At 36.9% G+C, this 13,695-nt stretch overlaps 1 protein-coding gene across 2 annotated transcripts in view; it reads right to left on the reverse strand.

Moving 5' to 3' along the window:
- The window catches only part of LOC121420493 (sortilin-related receptor-like), a 99,375-nt gene that overhangs the window by 26,916 nt on the left and 58,764 nt on the right, over positions 1 to 13,695 (reverse strand). For both annotated transcript variants that reach the window (XM_041615150.1, XM_041615149.1), the window contains exons 25-34: positions 13,288 to 13,437; positions 12,394 to 12,537; positions 11,271 to 11,429; positions 10,797 to 10,958; positions 9,533 to 9,670; positions 8,696 to 8,810; positions 7,134 to 7,339; positions 5,489 to 5,601; positions 3,024 to 3,131; positions 2,048 to 2,114 (exon numbers count right to left, since the gene is read on the reverse strand). In XM_041615150.1, the coding sequence (XP_041471084.1) occupies positions 2,048 to 2,114; positions 3,024 to 3,131; positions 5,489 to 5,601; positions 7,134 to 7,339; positions 8,696 to 8,810; positions 9,533 to 9,670; positions 10,797 to 10,958; positions 11,271 to 11,429; positions 12,394 to 12,537; positions 13,288 to 13,437 (1,362 nt within the window). The remainder of the gene's footprint in view (positions 1 to 2,047; positions 2,115 to 3,023; positions 3,132 to 5,488; positions 5,602 to 7,133; positions 7,340 to 8,695; positions 8,811 to 9,532; positions 9,671 to 10,796; positions 10,959 to 11,270; positions 11,430 to 12,393; positions 12,538 to 13,287; positions 13,438 to 13,695) is intronic.

Raw genomic sequence — 13,695 nt, forward strand, 5'->3', positions numbered from 1 at the left:
ATCAAAATCGGATGTAGAATAAGAAAGTTATGGCATTTTAAAGTTTCGCTTATTTTCAACAAAATAGTTATATGAATGAGCCAGTTACATCCAAATGAGAGAGTTGATGACATCACTCACTCACTATTTCTTCTTTTTTTTATTATATGAAATATTTTTATTTTCTCATCATTGTCATGTGAAATGAAGTTTTATTCCTAGCTGAACACGTGGAATTCCATTATTTTAACATTTTGTGCTTCAGGCAAGGAGGTCAAAATCGTCAAATTCGTAAAAATTGAAATATTGTATAATTCAAACAATAAAAAACAAAAGAAATAGTGAGTGAGTGACATCATCGATTCTCTCATTTGGATGTAACTGGCTCGTCCATATAACTATTTTGTTGAAAATGAGCGAAACTTTGAAATGTCATAACTTTCTTATTTTACATCTGATTTTGATGAAATTTTTAGCATTGTGCTTGTCTGATTTTTCTCTATTGATTCAAATCAACATTTTTCTGAGGTGGACTTGACCTTTAACAAAAAATAGCAAAGTACTAAGGGTAATGAATGCGATGTGGGGAATAGCAGAAGCCTAATAGACCTATCTAGGATACTCCCTGGTTAACATTCATTACCGATAAAAGACCATTCTGTAATGAATCTAATAGATTGCAAGAAATTAAAAAAAATGATTTGATTTACTCTTTCTTCTGCATTCCTTACATATGTACACGTGCATAAGTACAATACATTTTTATTACTCAACAAACATAATATATTGGCAATTGAATAAATAAAAAGACATTCTAAACATTTATGATCCACAACCAAGCAGAATGCTTTAAAAAGATGACAACCCAGGACTAAAACTCACCGAGATGGGATTGATATAAAAACGGGATTGTAACTTTACACACATGGCTTACCATATATTTCAAAGTTACACTTGATTTTATGTCAAGTGCTCTGGGGGCCGTTTCATAAAGCTGTTCGTAAGATAAGAGCGACTTTAAGAACGACTGGTGAACCTTTCTTACGCGCTTAACCATCGCCACTGTATATACCATTTACCACAAGAAAGGATCACCAGTCGTTCTTAAAGTCGCTCTTAACTTACGGACAGCTTTATGAAACACCCACCAGGGGAGCGTTTCATCAACATTTATGTCCAACAAGTTGTCAGATCCGAAAACTTTCCCCGATCCTGATTGGCTGAGAGGTACTGTTGCTATGGTAATTGTCGGATAAAACAGGACTTGTCGGATAAAATCCTTTCATGAAACGCTCCCCTGGTATTATATCTCATGGATAATGGATGGTGTAATTTTTTCTGGGGGGGGATTAAGTAAGTAAAAAAAGAGGAAAAAAGAAGGGAAAATGGGAGAAGTAAGAAAAAGCTTTGATCTGTTGTATATATCTATAATGGTAAAGGATAACTAGATGAGATAAGGATAGTGCTTATCACTTACTCTCTAAGCAGTCTATAGTATTAAAGGGGAAGTTCACCCTGACAAAAAGTTTATTGTAAAAATAGCAGAAAAAATAATAAAAAATATTGCCAAAGGTTTGAGAAAAATTCATCAAATAATTAAAGTTATTAGAATTTCAATTATTTGATTTGTGACGTCATATGCGAGCAGCATTCATACATAGCGAATGGTAAAAAATCAAATAAATGTCACTTTCTCAGAAAATTGAAAATGGTTTTTCACTGTACCTTTTGTATATCAAATAGACAAATCATTTCACACCCGATCATGAGTAGAAAACAAAATTAAGTCATCAGGAACCATAAAAAATTTGAAATTCATGCATTTTATATTACATAACACATGGGGCAGCTGCTCGTCTATGACGTCACAAATCCAAAACTTTGAACTCTAATAACTTTCTTACTTTTTAACGGATTTTCCTGAAACCTTCACCAATATTTTTTACCAATTTTTCTGCTATTTTTACAACAAAGTTTTCTTTAGGGTGAACTTCCCCTTTAATGAAGCATGATTACCCTAGCAAAGCTGCTTTTACATGCTCTGCATTTCAAGGAATAAATTCCTTACCTCTGCCAACAAAAACTGAAACTTCTGAGCTGCGATTCCCGGTCACTCCATCGACCATAGCAGATACCTACAGAACAAAAATAAAAATAATGATAATAATAGCTGGATTTAAATAGCACTTTTTGCCTGAGGATACAAAGCGCTTGCTATTATACCCTGGCTTTAGCTCAAGCTACCATCACCGGCGCTCAGTCTATGCAAGGAATTACTCCTGCCGGGTACCCAATCACCTCACCTGGGTCAAGTGCAGCACAGAGTGGATACATTTCTTGCTGAACGAAAACACGCCATGGCTGGGATTCGAACCCACAACCCTTTATTTGAAAGGCCAGAGTCAGAACCACTAGACCATGACACGCCCACAAGAATAACAAGAAATCTAAACTCCAGTCATATTTCAGTTCAAAGTCAGAAATAGTAAGTACTTGGATCCATGGAAGCGCCATGCTGTTGCGGCTCTGACTCTCGCCTTGTAATCAGAGGGTCGTGTGTTCGAATCCCACCATGGCCTAGCGCCCTTTGGCAAGGCATCAATCCACACATTGCCACTCTCACCCAAGTGCTAGTTGGGTACCGGTAGGAAACAACCGTCATTGTGGTTGGAGTAGCAAGTGTGCGCCTAACAGGCTGCTTGAAATGCTATGAATCCAGTGACCGGATAAAAATAATTGTGAAGCACTTTGAACAGTCGTAGATTGATACAGCGCTATATAAATGCCAAATATTATTCCATTACATTTGTTTCTGCAACAATAGCTCCTACTGAAAATATACACAGTAAGCCTAACATAATTCTGAACTTCAAATCTGACCCTAATTATGCACCAAAAATCCCTGGAACTGCTAATCCTCCCTCCATATATTTAAAGAGCTTAGCAGAAGAGGATAAAGAAATTTCATTGGACAAAGAAATTTGTGGAGAACAAGAAAAAATTGTCAGCTTGAAAGAATGGATACAAGAGATACTCCCACTTACCGTCACATAATACATTTTGTCTTCTTCGAGGCGGTATATCTCCAAATACTTCTTCTTTGTCAGACCTGCTGATACAACAACATCTGACTGTTCCGCACGGTAAAATACCTGAAAGGGAAGAAAGGAATTGTTGCAAATTAATTCCCTAGTTGTAGATGAAATAGTTTTATTAACCATTACATCATTATTATTATTATTACTATTTTACTCCTGAAGACTGACAGTCAACCTGCCCGAAACGTTGAGTCTCTCTACTGCTTCTACTCATCATCTCTACTCGCCGACTCAAGCCAGCATCTCCTCAACCATCCTACTACTCAAGCTGTTTTCAACTCATCAATCTCTTCTGGTTTACAGTCCTTTTCAGGACTACATTCAAGAAAGATTACTCTTCTCTCAAATTTTCACTTTCTCGCCTATCCATTTCTCTTCTTCTTTCCACTGTTTCTATAATCGCTCCGTACAGCAAACCACATCAGCATGTAATACATATTTTTTAAGAATACATCTTGGATAAAGAGTTTGTATCATCGTAAGAAAAAGTAAAAAGAGACATTTTGGGGGTATTTCATAGTCCACCAAAGGGAAAGTTGTTCATCAGTGACATCACACATCCTTGTCGCATTGCCAATGGGAGGATCTCCATAGCATTAGTGATTGCAATATTCAAATGCTCATAACTTTCTCATTATTTGTCAGATTTTTCTCAAACTTTCTTTATTCTTATTCTTTGATTTGTCTGTTTCTACACAAGCCTCTTTGTTCCAAAGGTTTCATTCCCCTTTACGACTACAAGCTATAGGTGCAGATGCTAGGATCACTCAAGAAGAACAGTCGGTACATTAGAGACCAGTTCAGCAAGCATTCAGATTGCTCATATTCAGTGCATGTTCACTGGAAATCTGTTTGAAACACCTTGAGCCCGTCTTACAAAGAGTTGCGATTGATCTGATCAATCGCAACTATGGAAAGCCAGCAAAGTCAACATATAAAATGCATGTTTGTTCAAAATTTTGTTCTAGATATGAATCTATATCCACAAATTCATTGATTTCTTGACAATTTGGTGTGTTCTTTTTTGTCATTTTGCAAATTTCCTGTAGAAAAAATTATGACACTGATGGATTTCCATAGAGTTACGATTGATTGGATCGATCGTAACTATTTGTAAGACGAAGTCCCTTATGTGTGCATTCAGTGTACACTAGGTGTTCGCTGCCGATGAATACAAAATGTGCGCTCCTCGTATGCCTAGTGATGGCAGCGCATTTCTAATAATAATAATAATCCGCTTTTATATAGCGCTTAATACATCGGAACGACGTGTCTAAGCGCTTCACAGATATATTATTACCCCGGTCATCGGATTCAATCAGTCATTCCCGCACACAATGTGTGCACATCCTCCACTCCCTGGGGAGTATTCCAGTCAGTCGCCGGTGAGGCGCACACAGTACTGGACAAGCTACAGTGACTTTCACATCCTACCGGGTACCCATTTAGCACCTGGGTCGAGAGTGGCAAAGTGTGGATTAACGCCTTGCCAAAGACCGCGGTGGGATTCGAACACACGACCCTCTGTTTACAAGGCGAGAGTCAGAACCACTACACCACGGCTCCTCCACACTTTCTACTTTCCTTTTGACGAGTGGATTCATGCATTGAACTCTGTCCACATATTTGTCCATGCACAAAACTCTAGTGCATACACGGCAGATGAAGTTGAATACATACCACTGGTCAAACGTGCTAGACAGCGCACTTGTCAAAACTGTAAAATTTCAATGTCCATGATCCCCTCGTACATTGCTGATGTGTGACTGAGCCTTAGGAGTTTCTACTTCTTTAGCAACTTAAAGGTCAAATCCACCCCAGAAAAAAATATTGAGTTGAATAATAGAGAAAAATAAAACTAGCATAACGCTGACAATTTCATCAAAATCGGATGTAAAATAAGAAAGTTATGACATTTTGAAGTTTCGCATATTTTTACAAAAGAGTTATATGCACATTTCAGTGACATGCAAATGAGAAAAGTGGTGATGTCCTTCACTCACTCATTTCCTATGTATTTTATTGTTTGAATTATACAATATTTCAATCTTGACTGAACCATATAGTATTAAACAATGCTAGTTCCACATGTTCAGGGAGGAAATATAGTTGTTTCACTTGACAGTGAGGAGAAAATTAGAATATTTCATATTTCATACAATAGAATACAAAAGGAATAGTGAGTGGATGACGTAATCAGTCTCCTCATTTGCATACCAACCAGGATGCGCATATAACTGTTTTGTAAAAATAAAAGCAAAACTTTAAAATGTCATATCTTTCTTATTATACATCCGATTTTGATGAAATTTTCAATGTTTTGCTTGTTGGACTTTTCTTTTTTTATTTAAATAAATTTTTTGTTGGGGTGGACTTGTCCTTTAATCACTAGGATTCCAAACTTCACCTACCTCAAACAAAGCCCCAGGCATGTTGTAATTCCACGTAACATTGACGATCAACAAAGTCTGCTCAACTTTCAGGACGGCGTCAACGTTGCTTGGTATTGGAATAACCCTGGCATCTGTGATGACAAAGGGATAAAGAGGGGGAAGGTTTATCACATATAGAAGATACAATCTTAAAGGTATTTGCTAACATTGATTTGACTTTTTAAAAAATCTGAGCTGCGAGGTTTGTCACCTGCACCTGTGATACATTACAAAAATGAAGCCCAGAAAAAAATCGCGTCCGAGAATCATTAAGTGCTTAAAAAAATTGAAATATAAAGTGACCAGAAATACCATCTTAATTTCATCCGTACACTTATGTGTTCTTTTATTATCGGTATGATAGAAATTACACAAACCATCAATTATACCGTATTTCAAAAGGATTTCTTTCTATTTTTTGTTGTTTTAGAGTTTTTAGGTTGACAGAAAGGCATTCATGTACATTTACATATTTCATCTCTCCTTTGATTTTTTTTTAATTACATGTATATCTATGGCCTTTTAGTTAGACATTTAGTTAGGACCCATGGTCCCGTTGCAGAAAGAGTTGCAATCAATCGCAACTCTAAAAATCATGCGCAACTTGATTTTTAACCAATCAACAGCGCGCATTTGGGGCTTGCGCTTGATTTTTTGACTTGCGTTTAAACGCAACTCTTTCTGCAACGGGCCCCTGGGGCCCATCTAACAAGGAGTTGCCATTTATCCTGTCAATCACAACTATGGAAAGCCAGCCAAGTCAACATATAAAATGCATGTTTGTTCGAAATTTTGTTCTAGATATGAATCTATATCCATAAATTCATTGATTTCTTGACAACTTTGGTGTGTTCTCCTTTGTATACAAAGGACATTTTGCGAATTCCCTGTAGAAAAAATTATGATACTGATGGATTTCCATAGAGTTACAATTGATTGGATCAATCATAACTCTTTATAAGGCGGAGCCCAGGGTTGACATAGACCACACTTTAGAGGAATACCAACTATTAACTCATTCACGAATACTGCGGCAAAAAGTTGTAAAAATACGAATTAAGTTGTGAAATGGACAGAAAAGGAAAATACAAAAATATGAATAATAATAATAATTTCCATGCATATGGGAGATATACTGAGAAGTCAAGCATTACATAGGAAAGAGGGTTGAAATTCTATTTTTTAATCAACATGTACTAAAGATGTACAAATAATAATAATAATAATAATAATAACAATAAAATAGTAATACTAATAATAATAATACTACTACTACTACTAATAATAATAATAATAAAAATAATAATAATAATGATAAAAAAAAATAATAATAATAATAATTACAATAATAACAATAATAATAAAAGTGTATTTACCCTGGGTAGCCACTTACTGTTATATTGTTATCTAGTTTGCAAATTATCATTAATACTATGATAATTGTTACTGAAGATGTACATATATTGTTATTTAGATTATAAATGATCTTTCAAACTATGAAAATGATACTGGGCTAATGTCGATTAGCATGTTATTTTAATGGTATTTGTTGTGATGTTCTATTTTAACATAAATGTTCTCTATGGTGAGAAATGGGGATTCAATTTAAAACTCAAATGGTTACCTGCTGGCGTCCTGTACGAGATCAAGGGAAGTTTGTTGAACTCTGTACTATCGACGTAAATTGAGGCAGTGAATACATAGTCTGTCTCTGCTTTGAGTTTAGTCCATGTGTGTGAGTGACGTCCTCCGCTGGTCAGGAACGGAAGCTTGTGGATGATTGGTAATGGCAGGTCATGACCCGTTTGATCAGCCAAGGGATCAGCTTCCCTGCAATAGCAATAAGTATAACATGGTTAAAAGGGATACGGTAAACAAATATATCAGGCTTTGAGAAAGTATAGTGGAATTATTTTATCCGAGGTTGGTCTGCAATTACTAATTTTCTGAGGGGGAAGCCCCGAGGGAAATATAGTAGTTTTGCCAGTCCAACCGAAGATTAATAATTTCTATTATGCTTTCGAATGAAAAGCCTGATATATTTGTTTTATATCCTACTTTTAATAATTTATAACCAAAAAATATTGAATTAACTACTTTTCATCGAGATAAGTGCCTGCGCTGATGCATCACGGGACTTGCCCGAGAGAGAGAGCTCGTTGGCCGGTGTGCCCGAGAGTTTAGCTAAATATCCAGTTTTCTGAAATAATGACGTCAGAATATTGGTATGGCAAAAAGAAGCTGCTGTAAACTGCTTATCTAAAAAAAAAGAGCCAATGGAGTAAATAAGAGAGTCAAAAGGGGCCTAAGCTTTCGATCCTAGCAGAATCTTCTTCGGAGGCAAAATGACAAACATATAAGGTGGAACAACCATAATATAGACCACAGACATTCAACAGCAACACTGGAAACAAGGAGACAAAAGGGGCATTAGTGAGAAGAGATGACCAATCAGGTTAATGAAGGGGATGAAAGAAAAGGAGTAGGCAGACACAAAGGGAAGTTAGTGTGAGGCCAAAGAGAATATTGGTATAGCGAAAAATATATCGAAGTCTGACGTCACGCAACATCATAGTTGAAATACATTTGGTCACATGATGCTATTTGGACCAATCACTATACAGGATTCAATCTATGTAGGATATAATGCCAATTATATCCCATCTTCTGGTTTGCACTGGAGATACAACCCAAGCACTCAGCAAAGGCTTTTCTATGAATCCCTCACAACAATAAACTCCTAAAACAATTTTTGTGTAGTTCATGCTGTATAAGTTCTCACAACATTGGTGCAAATACCATGTGCACCGGTGATTAACTACAGCCAGTCAACAAAATTTGAAAAACGTGAATATTCCAGGCTAATGACTGACATGGTACGTACATGTATTTGACCGAACACTGTGACTTGCCCCAAACAATTGCAAAACTTCAAAGATTAGGATAGGGATTCACAAACATTCTGCAACTTTAGACTCTGAAGACGTTCCATAAATTTTGCAAACGTCCTCTCTAATGAAACCAGACAACAGATCCATAGATGTAACGGGTCTAACACATAAAGTGGGAATCTAGCCTGGATCACTTGATAGCAAAACAACCGCTCTAGGGATGGAGCTATCATGCCTCCACTGTACATACTTGTCATTACTGTTAAATAATCTAATCAAATTGAATCAAACTTACCTCTTATAGAGCCATACTTGGAACGGAGCTGGTACGTGAGGAAGGGAGTATTGTACCGTTGCAGACGTGATGTTGGGTCCCATTCCAACATCCATTTGCTGTACTGTATAGGTACCTGTAATTGAAATTGAAACTTTATTTACCACAATCTTCATAAAAAAATACACACATCAAGAAATATAAGTATTTCAAATAAAATACATTATAACACAAGTGAGTATATTTAAGAAAAGTGGAAGGATCACTGAAAAGTTTCAAAGAAGTTATAGATTAGTGATCCTGAAATGAACACAAAAACAACACAATTAAAAAACAAATGCAGTCAGGAAATACAGAACAAATAAATATAATATGTATACAATTGCATCTAAATCAGTATTGGACTTTCTGCATTAAATGTAGAAAAAAAAGCGCTTAGAGAAATTTTATTCGGCGCTATGTAAATATTGAATTATTATTATTATTATTATTAAATGTAAAGCTTTGAAGGGTTATGCACTGTTCAATATTTTTAGGGAGCTTATTCCAAAAAATGGGACCCCTACATAAAAATTTGTTGTTTGAAAAAGAATAATGACCATATGCCCTGGTTAGATCAAACGTAGTAGGAGTTCATGAGGGGTCACTACAGGTCAGGTCAGGTGGGTGTTTCATAAAGCTGTTCGTAAGTTAAGAGCGACTTTAAGAACTACTGGTGAACCTTTCTTACGCGCTAAGTAATCACCAATGAACATATCATTTACCTCAAGAAAGGATCACCAGTCGTTCTTAAAGTCGTTCTTAACTCACGGACAGCTTTATGAAACGCCCTCCAGGTCAGATCAATGCAGCACTTACCATTGCAATCTACTTCATCGTCACCGAAATAACAGTTTGCGTTTCCGTCGCACTGCTTCAGTCCATCAAGACAATTCTCAAAATACTGACAGAAGATCTGACCAACGCCGCATATATTTGGTGGTTCAGTAGGAGCAGCTGAGAGGTATGAAATAAACCAACATTGTTTAAAGAGGAATTTCATCTTCACTATCATCATCATCACCATCATTCTCATCATCATCACCATCACCATCACCATCATCATCATTCTCATCATCATCACCATCATCATCACCATCATTCTCATCATCATCACCATCATCACCATCATTCTCATCATCATCATCATCACCATCATCATCACCATCATCATCACCATCATTCTCATCATCATCATCATCACCATCATCATCACCATCATTCTCATCATCATCATCATCACCATCATCATCACCATCATTCTCATCATCATCATCATCATCATCACCATCATCATTCTCATCATCATCATCATCACCATCATCACCACCATCATTCTCACCATCATTCTCATCATCATCATCATTATTGCCATCACCATCATCATTCTCATCATCATCACCACCACCATCATTCTCATCATCATCATTCTCATCATTATCATTCAATCCAATGTACAGTTGTATTTATTGTTGTTGTTTTTTCTGCTCTGTGAATATGATTCATCATTATGTAATGATTTTTTTATGGATTTCATGAGCATATTAATTCAAATTTAATTAATTGAATCAACATCATCATTATTATCACCATCACCATCACCATCATCATCGACATCACCATTACCATCGCCATCATCATCATCATCACCACTATCACCACCACCATCACCATAGTGATACAGTTGTTTTGGTGGATGATGTGTGCATTATTGCTTTTGATGGTTATTGCCAATTGTAGCTCAAGTGACAATGATGGTAGTTGCTGTTGTCAAGAAAGAAATCTAGACCTACTTGTCGAACATCCCATCTCATCGCTGAAATCATCACCATCATTATCATCATCACCATCACCACCATCATCATCATCACCACCACCACCGTTACCGTCATCACCATCATCACTACCACCACCACCATCATCATCACCATCACCACCACCACCACCACCATCATCACCATCACCACCACCATCATCATCATCATCATCACCACCACCATCATCATCACCATCTCCACCACCACCATCATCATCATCACCACCACCACCACCACCATCATCATCATCAGAAATCTAGACCTACTTGTCGAACATCCCATCTCATCGCTGAGATCAGAGCAGTCATAATACCCATTGCACCGTTCTGACCGTGGTATGCACTTCTGACCGTTGTCACATTTGAAGTAACCTCGTGAGCAGTAGGCGACTGTAGTCGGTACAGGAATGGTAGTTGTTGGCCTCGCACCTGAGGAGAAAATAGGATGGATAGTTGGGTTATGGTTTGACTGCACTAGCTTTGACAAATCAAATGACAAAATATGATGACCATGATAATATCTTAAAAATGCAATATGAAGCTTGTCATTATCATCACAATCATCACCACCATTAAATATCACCCCACTGACAAGAGCATCAAAATCACTATCTCACCATCATCATCATCGTCATCAACATCATCATCATCACCATCATCATCACCACCACCACCACCATCATCATCATCATCACCACCCTTCATCACTGCCTCAACATCATTAGTCTTCACGTCTCTTACTTGCACAGTGAGCCTCGTCTTCCCCGTCTGAACAATCATTGTCCCCGTCGCAGACGAGCCACTGCCAGACACAGCGAGGCGTGGCTCCTGGGCCACACGGAACTCGCAAGAACCCGCATTGAGGTGTTTCATCAGTGGTGAATGGCATCATTGTAGTAGCTATCAAAAAAGATACAGACCATCATTGCTATCATGTGTGATTCTTTGGCCCGGATTCACAAATGTGGTTTCAAATGTACCATAGTACAAAACCATGAATCACGCTGATTTCTTAATTCAATTTCAATTCAACTTTATTTCACAAATAAAAATATATTCAAAAATACAAAATCATTGTTTTGAATGTCATGCTTCATTCAAGCGCCATTTTTCGAAAGGCACATTTCTAGAGTACGCAATGAAATAAGCGTAATCATGTACACATTATCAGCATAGTCCAATGTTGTACCATGGTAGAAATGAAACCACTTTATATAGGGAACAGTGATGGATAATTATGGCAAAGTAAAGTGCTTCGAAACTAACGTATGAAGTGCTACATTATATACATGTAACTATTATTGGAGTGTGGAGCGTTGTGGCCTAGTGGATTAGTCTCCGGACTCTGAAACAGAGGGTCGAGGGTTCGAATCCCAACCATGGCATAATTTCCTTCAGCGAGAAATTGATCCACAATGTGCTGCACTCGACCCAGGTGAGGTAAATGGGTACCTGGCAGGAATTTATTCCTTGAAATGCAGCGCGCGTAACAGCTGCACTGCTAAAGCCAGGGTAATTATGCTGCATATACTGTAGAGCGCTTAGAGACTTCTGACAAAGTAAGTAAGTGTTGGGCGCTTTATAAGCAAGTATAATTATTATTATTATTACTACTATTGTTGTTATTATTATAATCATTACATTATTACCAATGACAAACTATTAGTCGGATGGGGGGCGGTTTTGGCGCTGCACAGCGGCTGCCGCGCCCACGATCCATTGGGCAAAACAAATTTTCAGAGTATTTAATTTCTGGTGTCTATTTCGAACAATAAAATATGGATTTGAAGATTTTTTTAAAGATTTTCCTCAGTGTGATTGCAGCATTCCCAAATTGTGCTGCACCGGCAGATTGTTTACTTACCTGCGCAATGATCCTCATCGCTGTTATCTGAACAATCCTGATAGTTATCGCATTCCCAATCTCTTGGTATACACTGTCCATTGTTGCACACAAAGCTGTCCCAACCGCACGTATCGGGGTAGAGAGGGGTAGTGGTGTTATAAACTGGAAAGGAAGTTGAACAAATGACATATCACATACTTTGAAAATCTATTAGTTCTGATATTTTTCTTTCTTCTTCTCCTCCTCCAATTCTTGTTCTTTTAATACTACTGTTACTACATAACTACTACTAATACTACTACTATTGCTACTACTACTACTACTACTACTACTACTACTACCACTACTACCACTACTACTACTACTACTACTACTACTACTACTACTACTACTACTACTACTACTACTACTACTACCACTACTACCACTACTACTACTACCACTACTACCACTACTACCACTACTACTAATACTACTACTACTACAACCACTACTACCACTACCACTACTACTACCACTACTTCCACTACTACCACTACTACTACAACTATATCTACTATTACTTACTCTACTACAACGATGACTAAATAACTACTACGACTACTCAAAATACTACTACTATTACAACAAATAATAATATGAATAATAATAATAATGCTACTACTACTACTACTACTCCTCCTACTACTACTAGAATTTCTTCTCCTCTAGTACCACTACTACTACTACTACTACTATTACTTCTATTAACCATAATTCTAATTTCAACTATCATATTCAAATAAATAACAGCTGTAATTAAACCCCATCCCAAATTTTAGACACTCAAATGAAAAAATAATGAATGAATAAGTGGACTATTGGAGTAAGATCATAGATGTCAATTATCCATTTTTTTGTACATGTACTTACTACAATCATATTCATCGGAGCCGTCCGGGCAATCCCGGTAATTATCACACTTCCAGGTGTAAGGTATACACTCAGATCCGTCCATGCAATGGAAATAGCCAGGTTCACAATCAAATGGGTTTGAGGTCGTCCACGGAGCCATCGTGGTACCTTAAGAACGAAGAATAAAACATAAGAAATATATAGTGATTTTATTCCGAATTTCTAATTCCATGCAAACGATTGCTATGTCATAATAGAAAATACAAAAAAATGTTAACACAAATATGCCAGCAAGCTTAATTACTCTAAGTCATCAATTGTGATTCATATGCGTTTATAATATTGAGTATTGCATTAATTTCATTTCTAAATGTTATAATTGTATTATAATGGTATAATTGTTTTATACAGCAAGAATTATCAAGT

This window comes from Lytechinus variegatus, chromosome 8 (assembly GCF_018143015.1).
Source record: "Lytechinus variegatus isolate NC3 chromosome 8, Lvar_3.0, whole genome shotgun sequence".
NCBI classification, from domain to species: Eukaryota; Metazoa; Echinodermata; class Echinoidea; order Temnopleuroida; family Toxopneustidae; genus Lytechinus; species Lytechinus variegatus.